The sequence below is a fragment of the Pteronotus mesoamericanus genome, unplaced genomic scaffold (assembly GCF_021234165.1).
Source record: "Pteronotus mesoamericanus isolate MK-2021 breed Mesoamerican mustached bat unplaced genomic scaffold, CSHL_Meso_final contig_256, whole genome shotgun sequence".
In the NCBI taxonomy this organism is placed as follows: Eukaryota; Metazoa; Chordata; class Mammalia; order Chiroptera; family Mormoopidae; genus Pteronotus; species Pteronotus mesoamericanus.
In genome coordinates, this window is record NW_026555108.1 from 2,820,792 (window position 1) to 2,838,340 (window position 17,549).

The window sequence follows — 17,549 nt, forward strand, 5'->3', positions numbered from 1 at the left end:
ATGATAAATGGTTTCCAAATGAAACCTGTTAATTTGTGTATTATGAGAGTCTTATGCTTACTATACCTTGTGTTATAACAAGCCTCCTCAGATCCTGACCCCACAGAAGAGGATGAGCACAACCAGGGTGGGGTCTAAGTCCAGGTTTTCTGCTTGGCCTCCCTTGATATCCCAAAGGAAGGGAAAGACTCCTTGTTCCTATTAGGTAGGAGTAAGAGTTTAGGCTTCTCACAAGGCCATTGATGATACCACTCTGGCTGGAGGGGAGGGGTATCTCATTATTGTTCCCTATATGGTCTCCTCCCCACTGACACCCAAGAGCGGTAGTTGCATTACAACTGAGTGGTGGTAAAAGTCACGTATTGTTAACAGGCCTCCTCTGACACTACTTCAGTGCTTATATGGGGATGGGAGTCTGGGTGCTTCATGTGGTCACCAATGACAACATAGGGAATGGTAGAGATTATCTCATTACCACCAGGTGTGGAAGAAAGTCTAGTGTCCCACTTATCCTTCTTGATACCACCACATGAGGTAGAGGGAGGGGAGGTCAGCTACCTTGTTACAGACTGGGAAAGGTAGAAATCTAGGCTCTTCGCTCAGCCTTTGCAGGCAGGGGTGGGGGTGGACCTGCATTTCTGTCTGTGATGTTTTACTGGAGTAGAGTTTATTATCTAACATTTTTCTGTTTTATGCTGTTCCTTTCCAGGTTCTTTGGCTAAAGAGAGTAGGCTTTTGCCGGGAACATTTTAGACTGCATCTGTTGGTTTTCTTAGGTTGGCAGCTTCCAGACTACACAATCTGGGAGATCTGAGGCAAAAACAAATAACAAGTGACTCATGGCCATGTCACTGCTCGGGTTACAAGGTCCCTAGCCAGTCTGGTCTGCTTTCTTCCCTCCATATTTCAGAGTTTTCTTGTGTTGCTTTTATAAATAATGTCCTACAGGTGCCAGGCTAGCTCATCTGGTACTCTTATAATTAATGTCCAGGGTTTTTAGCTGTAGGCAGTAGAGGAATAATATGTTCATATTAAAATCAATCAAATGTATTAATGCATGTGTATGTGTATATATGCCATTTTTTTCTTTGTTAAAATGAGAAACAAGAAATTATTGATTAAGAATTTTAACTAGGGGTTGAGCATAGGTAAAGGGTAGAATTGTTTTTCATTCTATATTTTCTCTATGGCTTGAAATTTTTACAATATACATGTACATGTACCACTTATATTTTACAAATTTAAAAACACTTAAAGCAGCAGATACTTTTCAGGGCTTATACTACATGACTTAACTTGGGAAACTGAAAGTACTGTCCACTCTTTCCCTCTAAAACTCTCTTTCCAGGAAGCTAGGTCTCCCCTACCTTCTAGTTAGTTTTCCCATCACTGACCATTCTTTCCCAATACGTTTTGTAGTCTCTCCTATTGGCCCTTCAAATATTGGCACTCCCTAGATGTCAATCCTTGGTCTAACATTTATTATCTTGCTGCAAGTAATTCATAACAGACTATTCATTCACATGATTTTAACCACCCCTTCTCTCCTATTGAAGGCCAATTCTATTTTTCTATTCCTGCTCTCTTCTCTGACCTCAGGTGTCTCATACGAAAATCTATCTTAATTTGTCCCCAACTTAACTCTTGCTGTTTACTTTCAAATCTGTCCCCCTCCAGTTTTATCCATCTTAGTAAATGGCAACTTCATCCTTCCAATTGTTCAGGTTTTTAAAAAAAAACCTGGGTGGGGCCAGCCAAGATGGAGGCATAGGTAGATACGCTTTCCCTCCTCGAACAACCAAAAGAAGGACAATAACCAATTTAAGAACAAAAAATAACGAGAACTGCCAGAAAATCAAACTCTATGGAAATCCAACAACCAAAGAACTAAAGAAAAAACATTCAACCAGACCCATAGGAGTGGCAGAGATGGGCAGCTGGGGCAGAGAGGACGCAGAGCAAGGCGACAGGTAGAGGACCAGATGGTCCCCCATTTGTGTGTAGATAAACCAGAGGAACAGCTGGGGAGCAAGACAGACCGCGGTTCCAGTGCAAGAAAAGAAAGCCTCAAAACCTGTGGAGGTAAAAACCTGTGGGGGTTGCGGCAGCAGGAGAAACTCCCAGCCTCACAGAAGAGTCTGTTGGAGAGACCCACAGAGTCCTAGAACATATACAAACCCACCCACCTGAGAATCAGCATCAGAACAGCCCAATTTGCTTGTGGGTAGTGGGAGAAGTGACTGAAACCCGGTGGAGAGCTGAGCAAGCAGCATTGTTCCTACTTGGAACCCTCCCCCACAGACAGTGTCACAACTCACGACCTGGGTTGCCCCACCCTGTCTAATACCTAAGGCTCTGCCCCTTCCAGTGATTTCCAATGCACACAGAGACAAAGAAATATGGCCTAAATGAAAGAACAGATCAAAGCTCCAAAAATGGAACTAAGTGATGAACAGATAGCCAACCCATCAGATGCAGAGTTCAAAACACTGGTAATCTGGATAATCACTGAATTGGCTGAGTATGATTGCAAAATGGAGGAAAAAGCAAAGGCTATGCAAAGTGAAATAAAGTGAAAATATCCTGAGAACCAACAGTAAAGGGAAGGAAAGCGGGACTCAAACCAGTGATTTGGAGCAGAGGGAAGAGATAAACATTCAACCAGAACAGAATGAAGAAACAAGAATTCAAAAAAAATTAAGAGAGGCTTAGGAACCTCTGGGACAACTTTAAACAATCCAACATCCAAATCATAGGGGTTCCAGAAGGAGAAGATGAAGAGCAAGAAATTGAAAACTTGTTTGAAAAAATAATGAAGGAAAATTTCCCCAATCTGTCCAAGGAAATAGACTTCCAGGAGATTCAGGAAGCTCAGAGAGTCCCAAAGAAGTTGGACCCAAGGAAGCACGCACCAAGGCACATCCTAATTAAGTTACCCAAGATTAAAGAGAAGAGAACATTAAAAGCAGCAAGAGAAAAGGAGACAGATACCTACAAAGGAGTTCCCATAAGGCTCTCAACTGATTTCTCAAAAGAAGCCTTGCGGGCAAGAAGGGGCTGACAAGAAGCTTTCAAAGTCATGAAAGGCAAGGACCTCCATCCAAGATGACTCTACCCAGAAAAGCTATCACTTAGAATGGAAGGGCAGATAAAGTGCCTCCCAGATCGGGCAAAGTTAAAGGAGTTCATCATCCCCAAGTCCTTATTATATGAAATGTTAAAGGGACTTATCTAAGAAAAAGAAGATCAAAAATTATGAATAGTAAAACAGAGGGGAGGGAGTGGGGAAGAATGGGGGGAAAGGAACAGGGAATAAGCAACATAAATAGTAGGTACAAAATAGGCAGAGGAAGGTTAAGAATAGTATAGGAAATGGAGAAGCCAAATAACTTATATGTATGACCCATGGACATGAACTAGGGGGGGTGGGATTGCAGGGGGGTAGTGTAGGGTAGAGAGGAATAAAAAAGGAGGAAAAAACTGTAACAGCATAATCAATAAAATATATTAAAAAACAAAACCAAAAATCAAACCTGGAAGCCAGCCATGGATCTTCTCTTTTTTCCCGCACTCCACATATGATTTGTCGGCAAATCTATTGGCTCTGCCTCCAAAATACATTTAGAATCTGACTTCTATCTTTACTGTTACCACCCTCATCCAAGGTACTATCATTTCTTGATTGCATTATTAGAAGAGACTCATAATTAGTCTCCCTGTTTCTACCGTTGTTCCCCTACAGCTATTCTCCACACAGTAGCCAGAATTGTCCTGTTAAACCTAAGACTAATAATATCACTTCTCTGGTCAAAATCTCCCTTCTATCTTACACAGATAACAAAGTCAAAGTCCTTCCAATGGGTTCTAAAGCACTATAGTATCTACTTTGCTTGCTCTTTCTATTTCCTTTCTTAAACCATCTTCTCTTTCTTCTTTTGCTTAATCTATTCTAGCCAATCCGGCCACTTTGAACATGATGATAGCACAATTCTGCCTCAGGGACTTTGTATTTAACATCTGCTCAGCCTAGAATGCTTTCCCACCAGTTATCTGAATGAACCACTCTTTTATCTCCTATGGTTCTCTGCTCAAAGGTAGTCTTTAATAATGAGGCCTTCCTGGCTATTGTATTTAAAATTGCAAAACCACTGACTTCTGCCAAGATGGTGGAGTAGGGTAAATGTTATGTTTGTCTCCTCCTGCAACCACATCAAAAATATGACCAAAATATAGAACCACCCTTAAAAATCACCTGAAGAGTAGCTGAACAGAACTCTTACAGCTAAGCACATTAAAAAATATATATATCAAGACTGGTAGAAGGGACAGAGATGCAAAACAGGCTAGTTCTACAACTATGTGTGGCAATTAGGAAGTAGGATGGTTATCTCAGCTGTGGAGGATCACCCAGAGCAGGGACAGGTCCCAGCCCCACATCAGGCTCACCAGCCTGGAGCACCAATACCAGGAGGAAGACTCCCAACATCTTACAGTGAAAATCTGTGAGGATTCCCTCCGGGAGAGATGGGAGGCTTCTGGAATCCCAGATGGTCCTCTTAAAGGGTGCATGCATGGCATTACTTGCTGACAGACACACTCGCTCTAAGTTTTAGCCCTGAGGAAGCAGCTCAAAAAGTGCCAGACACATATGGAGAAGAACTAAACTGTCTGGCTTCAGGTCAGGACTGAAGAGGCTGCTCTCTGCCACTGTGGTTTTTGTTGAGCCTTCCCACAATAGAACTGGCAGGCAGGCGCCATTTTCCCTTTGCTGAGCCCTCCCCCTAATCCAGGCTGCATACAGGTGCCAAATCTGAGTCTCCATCAAACTCACCCCACCCTGGTGATACCCTGAAAATCCACTCCATCTATCTGACACACAAGCCTGAACCTCTTCCAGTATCTGTTATTCATAAGAGGCTTGCCTGGGGCTACACTACAGAATTCCCTCAAATCTCTGAAAGGTCCGCATACCCCAAACAAGCAGTGGCTCGACTCAGCATGCCCTGTACCTCTTATTAAGCCGCTACAAGCATGGAAGTAGTGACAACTGGCCTCAGTTCACACCATAACCACTTTCAGGTGTCTCCAAGCCCAGAACAGGCAGCTGCTACCATAGATCACTTTGTAGCTCCTACTATGTGGACATGGGCCCAGCACAGGCAGGAGCTGACCTAGGCCTGCACTATTGCCCCTCCCAAGAGGCCCAAGAGCCAACACACCCAGTGACTGGCTTCAGAACATATCAGAGCACCACCCAATTAGCTCCACAAATGGCACACCCAAAAGGCAGACTCAGCAGGCACCAGAGGACCACTAAAGCAAATCCCACGCCTTGGAGTCTGCCCCCATATGGTAACTCATCCTCTGTAGTCACAGCCAGTTAGCTTGAGGGTTAATTCCACCCAGTGATATGCCAACAGCAATCAAGGCCCAACTACAACAGGAGGGCACAAACAACCCACAAAAAGGATACCCCTTAAGTACCCAGCTAAGGTGACCCAGGATACTGCACAACTGGGTCCCACAGGACACCTACTATATAATGTCACCCTGCCAAGACTGGGAGACGTAGCAGATCTATCTAACATGTAGAAACACAGGGAGGCAGCCTAAATGAGTAGACAAAGAAACAGGTCCAAATGAAAGAACAAGACAAAATTCCAGAAAAAGAACTAAACAAAATGGAGGCAAGCAATCTACCAGATACAGAGTTCAAAGTACTAGTTATAATATTGCTCAATGAATTTAGAGTAAGAGTAGATGAACTGTCAACAGAAACTTTGCAGGCCAGAATGGATTGGCACAAAATATTCAAAGTGATGAAAAGCAGGGACCTACAACCAAGATTACTCTAACCAGCAAGGCTACCATTTATAATTGAAAGGTAGAAGAAGAGCTTCCCAGACATGAAAAAGCTAATGAAGTTTATCACCCCCAAACCAGTATTGTAAGAAATGTTAAAAAGACAAGAAGAAAGAGGAACGGAGGAGGAAGAGGAGGAGGAGGAGGAGGAGAAGAAGGAGGAAGGGGAGGAGAAGGGGAGGAGGAGGTAAAGATGAAGAACAAGAAGAAAATTAAAAATATGAAAAATAAAATGGTAATAACCACACACCTATCAATAATTACTTTAAGTATAAATGTAAATAGTGATATTTTTCTTCTCTATACTACCTAGCATGGTATCCAATAATGAAATAGTTACATAATCAAGCAATATTTGCTGAATAAATGAATTTCACAGGGGCAGAAATGCTATTAAATGTCATTGGGCCATAATGGAATTTCCTTCCATTATCAACTTGAGCCAGGAAGGGAGACACACTCTACAAGGTGGCTAAGGAAAAGTATTACATGTTTGGAGAAGTGATGGTGAGGACAGGAAATACATACCTTGACAAAGTGCTCAATTAGGATTTCTACCACAATGTTCTGGAATTTGATGTTCATCATGGCAGCCACAGTGTCCTCTTGCGCTCTCATCAGCGTGGGACCAAAGATCACCCCCATGTTGGAAGGAGTCATAAGATTCTCTTTGCTGTGCTCACATACACTGCCAAAAGAGAAAGAAAATGATTAACAAGATTTTCTCCAAGACTCCTATGTAAGCAAGACTGTTAGTTGACATTGGGGCTAAGTGAAAATAAAACATAGAAGAAAAGAAGAGGCCCAAAATGGGAAGAAAACATTAAAATGGAAACAACTAGCAAAGAATACAAGGCAGTATATAATGAGGGGCCAAAGTGAGACACAGCTAACTTAGTAGCACTGTAGAAGTTAAGAGACGTTAAGTTGTGGGGCTATAGTTAGAGAGTATTTGGAAAGAAAGAAGGGAAGCAATATGGCATTTCAGGCAAGAGGTATAGTGTGTACATAAAGAAGAAAAAAGTAGATAGAGAAAGTGCATACCAGTCTCATCAGTTGGGAATCCAGGCCCTTCCCTACCCTGAGTTAGAGAAACAAAAAATTCACATAGCTGAAAGGGATCCTTAACCTGAGCCCTTTATCATTGTCCTCATTTTACAGATGAAAAGAGGTCCAAAGAAGGAAAAACATTTGCCTGAAGTTACAAACAGCCTAATTACAATAGAGACTTTTTTAACCCCAAATTTTCTGATCCCTAGTTACCTCCTTGGCTCAATTCTGTTTATTGCTGTCCTGTTTTCTTACAGGACAGGACAAACTTGTGAAAGTAGGAATTAAGGCATTCTGTAACAGGCTCTGAAGCTGATATGGGTGACTCATAAGCTGTGCAACAGTGACTGTTAGTGACCTAAACTCTCTGGGCTTCTGTTTTTCCACTTGCAAAACTAGTACCTACCTCAGAGAGTTGTTGAATAGACCTAAATGGCTTTAGCATGGTAGCCTGGAAATAATCCATTAGAAGTATCTGTTCTTATTATTACCTCTCCAGGGATCTCCATCTTAGGCACTGCTGACCATGGGCATTTGAAATACTACATTGCTTAGGTCAGATTATCTGGCTAAACCATGTTGTTTCAACTTCCGTATCCTTGCTTATACCATTCCCTCTGCTTAGAATGGTCCCCTTCTCCTAGACCTAAAGAATGTGTATTTATCCATTGAGATTCACTTGAAGGAGATACCTGGTATCTCCTTCAAGCCATTTCCAGCCCACTGTCCTCATCTTGATCGAAAGACAGCATTGGAAAACAGAGTATATTGCAATTTTGTTTATTGCCTGCCTTTCCTACTTGGTGGTAAACAACTTCCAAGTATGTGTGTCTTGCACACAGCAGGTACCAATTAATTATTTTTAATGGACCTGAGTGTCTCTACTGCTCTTTCAATAGTACTGGAGGCATCAAACTGAAAGATGTGCTGTCCTTTGGTCAAAATAGCTGTGAGGGTAGGGAGGTTAGGAGATAAGATAACCCATGACAAACACTAATTTTCAAAACCCATCCAGATCAAGAGAGATCCAAGATGGCAGAGTAGGTAGAAGTTGCACTAATCTCCCATGACCACATCAAAATTACAATTAAATTACAGAACAATCAACGTGTATAATCTTCTGAACACTAGCTGAACAGAAGTTGCAAGATTAAGGATACACAGAAGACCACAAAGAAACTGGTAGGAGGGTTGGAGATGCAAAATGGACTGGCCCTTCATCCATGTGTGGCACCAGAGAATCCAAAGGGATATCTCAGCTGCAGAGGTCTCCTCTGAGGAGCAAGGTTTCCCAACCCCACTCCAGGCTCCCCAGTCTGGAGCACCAGTGATTAGAAGAGGAGCCCACATAACAACCGCCTGTGAAAATAAGCAGTGATTAAATCTGCTGGGGTGAGACAGAAGGCTGTTGGAAACCCAGGTATCCACTAAAAGGGACAGCACAGAATATTTCATTAACTGGCACTCACCATCGCTATGGTGAACTGACAGTGCCTGGGAAGTTGCCAGCATCATACAGGGTGAGACTGAGTTGTGTGGCTTCAAGAAGGGGGCTGGAGAGACAGCCACCAAAGTCCACGTGTTGGGTCCCTCTCCCTCATCACCCACAGATGCTATCATTTCTGGGTTGACCCTCGCTCCATAGGGCATTAGTCTGGGGAGCTACTCTAGTCCCATCCTGATGACTCCCAGAGGCTCTGCCCTATACCCAGGTCACACACAGCTCTGGGCTCTACCAGTGACAGCCTGCCTCAGCCTGTGTTGCTGTCTTTCTTTAAAAATCTCTTGAGGAACTATAGGTGAGCTCAGGGGGAGGGGTGTGTGTGCCAGGGACACACAGGGAGAGGCTGAGTTGTATGGCTTTAGGGCAAGGGCCATCTTCTTGTGCAGAGCTCTTGCTCCACAGGCCAAACCTTAGTCTGCTGTAAGCTACTGAACTCTACTGGGTCAACCCTGATGGCTCCCTTAGACTACACCCCAGCACATAGGTCAACAGGACCCAAGTAGGTGGTGGCTGACCTCAGCATACCATGAGAATTTGTGAGTGGCCTCAGACCCAGCACTGATGCAGCCTGAATCTGTATTAAACTGATGAACACCACTTGCTGTTATATGGTAACTCACTTGATAACCTACCTCATACAAATTATGTACTGCATGAGGTTATTTCAGGGGCTGAGGTTAATGGACAGCTGGCAGGTGGATGAAGGACTTGAGGTGCTGTGGGACTTTTGATGATATGCCTCAGGCCTGGTACTGTTGGCAGATGGTCCCCAGTACACAGCTGGGCCCTCACATGCACACCCAGGGCCAGCACAGCTAACAAGAGCGGCTCCTGACAGATAGCCCAGGGGCAGTCACCGGAAGGATCTGACATTGACCTGCATCAGATTCCCTCTCAAGAGTCTCCAGAATCAATATAGCCAGTGACTGGTTTCGGACCACAGTAGGGTATGACATGATTAGCTGTGCAAGCAGCACATCCAAAAAGAGATCTAACCAGGCACTAGATCAGGGGTCCCCAACCCCCAGATCGCAGACCAGTACCGGTCCATGTCCTGTTAGGCACCAGGCCACAGAGCAGGAGGTGAGCAGTAGACAAATGGGTGAAACTTCACTGGCATTACTGCCTGAGCTCTAACTCCTGTCTCCTCCCCACCCCTACTCCATCCCTGTCCATGGAAAAATTGTCTTCCCCAAAACCAGTCCCTGATGCAAAAAATTTGGAGACCATTGCACTAAACCATGCTGGAGAAAATTCTGCTTCCTAGAGTCAGGGCCTGCCCAGCAACTGGCACATTGGGCTCATGGTCAATCCTCACAGTAAGCCAGCCTAAGGGTCAACCTCCAGACAGGCAAAGAGCAATCAAGACTCAGCTAAAACAGGAGGGCTCATATAACCCACACCAGAAACCAGCTCAGGTGACCAGGTAGACTGGGCAATTGGGCCCACAGGACACCTAGTAAACGAGGCCACAATACCAATCCTGGAAGACACAGCACATCTACCTAATAGAGAAAGTCAGCCAAAATGGGGAATCAAAGAAACATGTCACAACCAAAAGAACAGGAGAAATCCCCAGAAAAAGAAATGAATGAAATGGAGGCAAGCAAACTACCAGATACAGAGTTCCAAACAATGGTTATAAGGATGCTCAACAGCATGAAAAAGGACATCAAAAGAAAAAAGAATTTGAAAAACTGAGGACAGTTTAAAGAAGCCTTGACACAATATCAAGCACAAAACATCCACATCATAGGGGTGCTAGAAGCAGAAAAGAGAGAGGAAGGGATTGAGAAACTCTTTGAAGAAATAATGACTAAATACTGCCCTAACCTGGTGGGAAAAAAAGGCACACAAATCCAGGAAGCACAGACATTCCTAAAAAAGAGTAAACCCAAAGAGGCTGAAGACACATCATAATTAAAACAGCAAAGAATAAAGACAAAGAGAATCCCAAAAGCAGCAACAGTAAGATAGTTACCTTCAAGGAAGATCCCATAAGACTGTCAGTTCATTTCTCTCTTTTTTAAAGATTTTATTTATTCATTTTTAGAGAGAGGGGAAGTAGGGGAGAAAGAGAGGGAGAGAAACATCATTGTGTGGTTGCCTCTTACATGCCCCCGCCCCAACAACCCAGGCATGTGCCCTCACTGGGAAATGAACAGGCGACCCTTAGCTTTGCAGTTCGGCACTCAATTCACTGAGCCACACCAGCCAGGGCTGTCAGTTGATTTCTCAACAGAAACATTTCAGGCTACAAAGGATTGACATGAAGTATCATGTCAAGTTATGAAAAGCAAAGACTATTCTACCAAGCAAGACTATCATTTAAAATTGAAAGTAAACAGAAGAGCTTCCCAGACAAGAAAAAAGATAAAGGAGTTCATGACCACCAAATAAGTATTACAAGAAATGTTAAGGGGTCTTCTTTAAGAAGGAAAAGAGAAAGAAAAAAAGAGAGGAACATAGCTATAAAGAATAAAATGACACTAGAAACCAAAAAGAACAGAGGTACCAATAGCTATATATCAGATAAAATAGATTTTAAATGAAAGGCTATAAGAGACAAAGAAGGATATTACATAAGAAAGGGATCAATCCTATAAAAGGGTATAACCCTTGTAAACAGTTAGCCATCCAACATTGGAGAATCTAAATATATACAGCAAATCTTGATGGACATAAAGGAAGAGAGATTGACAGTAGTACAGTCATTGTACAGGATTTTAACACCCCATTGATATCAACAGATAGATCTTCCACATAGAAAATAAACAGTAAAATGGCAGCCTTAAGTGACACCTCAGACCAGGTAGATTTACTTGCTATTTTCAGAGCACTTCACCACAAAGCAGCAGAATATACATTGTTTTCAACTGCACAATGAACATTTTCCAGGATACACCATTCTTCGGCCACAAAACAAGTCTCAACAAATGTAAGAAGACTGAAATCACATCAATCACCTTCTGTGACCACAAGAGTACGAAACTAGAAATCAAACTAATTCAAAAGTATATGTGCACCCCTACGTTCATAGAAACATTACAATAGCCAAGATGTGGAAGCAACTCAAGTGCTCATCAACAGATGAGTGGATGAAGAACAAGTGGTGGTACATATATACAATGGAATACTATGGAATCATAAAAAAGAATAAAATCTTACTGTTTGTGAGAACACGGTTGGAGCAAAAGGGTGATGTGCTAAGTGAAATAGTCAAGAAAAAGAGAAACACCATGATTTCACTTATACATGGAATCTAAGTAGCAAAATAAATGAATCAAGCAAATTGAAACAGACTCATAATTGCAGAGAACAAACTGATGGTTGCCAGAGGGGTTGGGGATTGGGGACTGGGTGAAGGAGGTGAAGGGATTAATAATTAGAGATTGGTAGTTGCATAGTAGTCATGGGAATGTTAAGTACAGTATAGGGAATATAGGTAATAATACTGCAACAACTCTGTATGGTGCCAGGTGGGTATGGAAATATTGTGGGGATCAGTCTGTAAAGTATAGGATTATATAACCACTATACTGTATACCAGAAACCAATACAAAATATTACCAAATATCAACTGTAATGGAAAAATAAAATTGTTTTTAAAGCACCCATTTCAAAGCCTCTAAAGGACGGACCCCACTAACAGGCAGGCTCTTGTCACTAAGTGGGTAATTGACAGGGACAGAATATTTAGACAAATCTTAATGAAACCCATTAAAGCTGTGACCAAGTCTGTGTACCACTCAGATGATAATAAACAGCAATTATTCACAGGCCTTTGGTATTGCCACACTGTTGATATGTCCCTTTCAGGAGTTTAAATACTTCTGAAATTAACCCTTATTCTTTACTGACAGAATTTTTTCAGATGTTATGTTTTAAAAGCAACTCCATGCTGTCACCAAGGGATCCAGAATGGCTCAACAACTAGTAACAACAGCCTCCAGCAGATGAGAATGCTCTTCTCCTTTTGGGAGCCTTGAAAGTAACTGCCTTTGGTTGAATGTGCCAGAGCTCATTTAATTCTCACATCTCCAAAGAGCAGAGTATTTTATCTTTGAAGCCTATGTTTATGGCAGAGGATAAAGCATCAAAGTCAGAAGGTTTGTGCATACAGGGCAATACAGGGATACATCTGTAGGGCTCCAAGACTTACATTCTTCCATCACATCCCACTGCCCACTTGTCTAGTTTCTCTCAAGGAACTGAAGCCCCTACGAGGACTCCTGTAAATTCTACTCACCTTCGATTTCTCTGAGGGAGGTTCCCTACTTATGTCTTAAGACAGTTTTTTCCCCTTTTTATGAGATTTGGAAGGTACCCTCTTCTTTTAGATTTCTTTGCATTTGATATCTTTCTTTTTATTATTCATTCTTATTTTTTATTATGTATTGATTTTGGGTGTACAGCTTAGACAGTCATGCTGTACACCCAAAATCAGTCTGTCCGGGAAAAGTCCAGCCATTGTCAATATAGCGAGAACAGTGTGCGCGACATTGATGTAACCTGGCAGCCAAGGAGAGTGGACTGGAAAGCACTTGCCTGAACAATGACAACTTCACTGTACCAGTCGGGGGGCCACAGATGCCATTGAGTGAGCATGCGTACTGTGTAGCGTTCACATTCAAAATGACTGAGCGAGAAAAGCAACAAATCTGCATCCAATTTTGTGTTAAGCTTGAACACTCCTCCACAGAAACTATTCGGGTGACTCAGAAGGCTGCAGCTATGGGCAATTGGTGATTGGCAGCTTCATCATGTGACAACACACCTGCTCATGCATCACGTATGTGCAGAAATTTTTTGCAAAACATCAAATCACCCAGGTGACTCAGCCCCCTACAGCCCAGATTTGGGGCCCTGCAGCTTCTGGCTTTTCCCAAACCTAAAATCGCCTTTGAAAGGGAAGAGATTTCAGACCATCAGTGAGATTCAGGTAACTATGACGGGGCAGCTGATGGCAATTGGGAGAGCTGTGTGAGGTCCCAAGGTGCCTGCTTTGCAGGAGGCGGAGGCATGTTGTCCTACGTACAATGTTTCTAGTATCTTGTATCTTCTTCAATAAATGGCTCTAGTTTTCATATCATATGGCTGGATACCTTCTGGACAAACCTCGTACACTCTATACAGTGTTCCCCTTGATATTCCCAATACCCCACCTGGCACCACGCAGTTATCACAGTATTATTGACTATATTTCCCATGCTTACTTCTCTGTTACAATTTTGTAACTACCAATTTGTGTTTCTTTGTCTCTTCATCGCTTTCACCCAGTGCCCCGACCCCCTCCCCTCCGGCAACTACCAGTTCACTCTGTATCTATGAGTCCATTTCTATTTTGTTTATTTACTTTGATATTTAGATTCCACATATAAGTGAAATCATATGGTATTTGCCCTTCAGTGACTGAATGATTTCACTGAGCATAATACCCTTAGATCCACCCATGTTGTCACAAATGGTAAGATTTCATTCTTGGCTTAGTAATATTCCATTGTGTAAATGTACCACTGCTTTTTTATACAGTCATCTACTGATGGGCACTTGGGTTGCTTCCAAATCTTGGCTATTGTAAATAACACTGCAATGAACATAAGGGTGCATATGTTCTTTTGGATTAGTGTTTTGGGTTTCTTCAGATATATTCCCAGAAGTGGGATTGCTGGGTCATAAGCAATTCTATTTTTAATTTTTTGAGGTAACTCCATACTGCTTTCCACAGGCCTGCATTCCCACCAACAGTGCAAAAGGGTTCCCTTTTCTCCACATCATCGCCAGCACTTGTTGTTTGTTGATTTATTGATGGTAGTCATTCTGAAAGGTGAGAGGTGATATCTCATTGTGATTTTAATTTGCATTTCTCTTATGATAAGTGACATTGAGCATCTTTCCATATGTCTATTGGCCCTCTGTATGTCCTCTTTGGAGAAGTGGCTATTCAGATAACATTCTGAATACCATTAAGAGGCTTAAGCCACACTCCAAACTGTGGTTTAATACGATGAATGAAACCAAACAAAGAAATTGTGAATAGTGAATTAGAGAGGACCTTGTGATATGATCTGACAACAAACAAATCTTAAATTCTCTTGTTCATATGAACTAAAGAAGATGAATCTAACTTCTTAAGTGTAGAAATTTAAAACAAAGGAATGGGTATCAGATGGAGGTTGTAAAAACCTCCAGTTTACATAAAAATAATTTGTATTGATTAAATGGTTTAGATCAGGGGTCATAAATTAAAATGCCTATTATCTAGCACTACCTTATGATCCAGTAATTCCACTTATGGGTACATACCCAAAGCAAATGAATTCAGCATCTCAAAAAGATATCTGCATACCTACGCTTATTGCAGCATTATTCCCAATAGCCGAGATGCAGAAACAGCCCAAGTGCCCACAGTTGGATAAATGGTTAAATACAGAAACAGTGAGACATTAATCAGCCTTAAAATAGAAGAAAACTCTGCCATTTGCAACCCAGGAGGACATTATGTTAAGTGAAATACAAAAGACACAGAAAGACAAATAGTGCATGATTTCACTAATATGTAGAATCTAAAATAGTCAAATTCTCAGAAGTAGAAGGTAGAATAGTGGTTGCCAGGGGCAGAGGAGGACAGATAAATGGGGAGATGTCAAGAGGTACAAAGTTTCAGCTATGTCAGTTGAGTACGTTCTGGAGATTTAATGTACAGGGATGGGAATACAGTTAACAATACTGTATTGTATACTTGAAATCTACTAAGAGGATAGATTTGAAGTGTTCACAAAATTAGGGAGAGAAAGAATTCTTTCACAATATATATGCACACCAAGCATCAGGTTGTACACCTTAAATATACATATTTTAATTTGTCAATTATATCCTAATAAACAATAAAAACTAAATAAATTCATCAAGACTGGTGCCATCGCCAATGTGTTGTGTGACTTTGGGCCTCTTTTTCCATCCCTACATATATGAGCCCTCCTCTGTAAAATGAGAAGGTTTTTAGGTAATATAAAAAGCCTTCCCGTTCTGCCTTTCATTGACTTCTAAGTTTTTCTCTTGAAAATAATGGAGCGGGGTGGGGGGACAGTCACGCATTATGTGTATACTGTTGGAAGAGCACAAAACCATCTCTTAAGTATGCATGCCTTCCCCACTTTACACAGCAAAAAACAAACAAAAAAACACCCTCCAAAAAACACAAGTAAAAAAAAAAAAAAACAGAATCAGAGCAAGACTTTTGATCCAACTACGGTAAGCTTTAAAAGACAAATGACCTATTTTGTTTAACACAAAAATTACAAGGAAAAAAAGATGTGGGAAAACCTAGAGACTGGGGACACAATAAAAACATAGAGGCCCTGTCCTGTATTGTCTCAAGCTTTGGCAGCTGTGTTGTTTATTAGCCCCCCAAGTGATTCTGACACCCACAAAAGTCTGAGAACTACTGCTATAGATCAGAGAGTCACCAACTATGCCTCTGAGGCCAAATCCAACCTTCCAACTGCTTTTTTAAATAAAGTTTTACTGGAGCACAACTATGTCCATTCATTCCCATATTAACCATGGCTGCTTTTATACTGCAGAGGAAGAACTGAGTATTTGTGACAAAGACCATAGAGCTCACAAAGTCAACAGGGGTGTCCAACCTTTTGGTGTCTCTGGGCCATAGTAGAAGAAGAGTTGTCTTGGGCTACACATTAAATACATTGCAACATGTAATTAAAAAAAATTTAAAAAATTTTCAAATTTTTCAGCTATTATTAAAAAAAAAATTTAAAAAAATCTCAGTGCTTGCCCTGGCTGCTGTGGCTCAGTGGACTGAGTGCTGGCCTGTGAAATGAAGGGTCACTGGTTTGATTTCCAGTCAGGGCACATGCCTGGGTTGTGGGCCAGGCCGCCGGTTGGGAGGCCTGAGAGAGGCAGGAGGCAACCGACTGATTTATCTCTCGCACATTGATTTTTCTCTCCCTCTCCTTCTCCCTCCCTTCCCCTCTCTAAAAATAAATAAACAAAACCTTTAAAAGAAAAAAAGAAGTTGCCTCAAAATCAGTTTGCTTCATTCTTGGAAATCTCATGAAAATTGTCCACAAGATCTGTAAGTTCATTATCATCCTCTTGTCCAGTAGGAAGTGGTGCTTTTCCATCCACAGATTGTTTGGGCAGAGCTTCAGCCAGTATCCTTGAACTAGTCAGACTGTCTGCACCATGCTTGTTTAAGATGCTGGGCAGCATTTCTCTCAGCTGCTCTGTCTTAGCATGGCCTGTAATGATGAAAGTGTTCACTGCCAGAGATGCCTGAACTTTAGGGTTGTTAAAGTGGGTAACTGTTCTTGGTTTGTGAACATATTTACTTCTTCAATACCAGAGATATTGTTTACCCCTAAATTCTTTAAGGAGAACTGAAGTTTTTTATCATCTGCTGTAGCTGTTCTGTGAACTATCTTCTTTTTTCTACAAGATGAGCAGTTCCTTTCCCTCCAATGCACACTCATGCCTGCAGTTTGGCAAGTTTCTCCCAGTTCAGCATACTTTCTTTCATCTTCTTGGAGAGGAGGCAGGGCCTTGCAGGGGACTACGGTTGGGGATAAGGGGGTCTCGGGCTGACCAGCTGAGAATAAGCGTGCGCGTGTGCACACACGGACTCAAGATGGCAGCTCAGCAATGCTAATTCTGATCAATTAATTAAAATGGTGTTTTTCAGATATCTTCACTGTAACGGTACATTTTTCCATTTGTAATTAGCAAGTAATCTGTGGGTAATACAGTAAAACTACATGAATGTCTTGTTCCTGAACAATTTTTTGCCCAATGGTTTTGACCCATGCCTGAAACAGCTAGGACACTGAGGTTGCAAAGCAATAGTTTTTATAATTCTATCATTCCTTCCACAACTTATTACTGTCATTCTTTACTAAAGAGCTTTTAATAAAGATTTCATTTATTTACTTATAGAGGGAGGGGAAAGGAGGAAGGAAGAGAGCAGAGAAACATGATGTGTGAGAAAAACAGTAATTGGTTGCCTCTTACACGCCCCCTGCTGGGGACCTGGCCCACAACCCAGCCCTGACTGGGAATTGAACAACCGACCTTTTGGTCCACCGGCCAGTGCTCAATCCACTAAGCCACACCA

The 17,549-nt window shown here is 41.9% G+C and overlaps 1 protein-coding gene and 1 pseudogene across 1 annotated transcript in view; both read right to left on the reverse strand.

Moving 5' to 3' along the window:
• The window catches only part of OPHN1 (oligophrenin 1), a 279,618-nt gene that overhangs the window by 60,252 nt on the left and 201,817 nt on the right, over positions 1–17,549 (reverse strand). The window contains exon 19 of the mRNA XM_054574254.1: positions 6,391–6,550. Within this exon, the coding sequence (XP_054430229.1) occupies positions 6,391–6,550 (160 nt within the window). The remainder of the gene's footprint in view (positions 1–6,390; positions 6,551–17,549) is intronic.
• LOC129071122 (transcription factor BTF3-like) lies at positions 16,466–16,958 on the reverse strand (annotated as a pseudogene).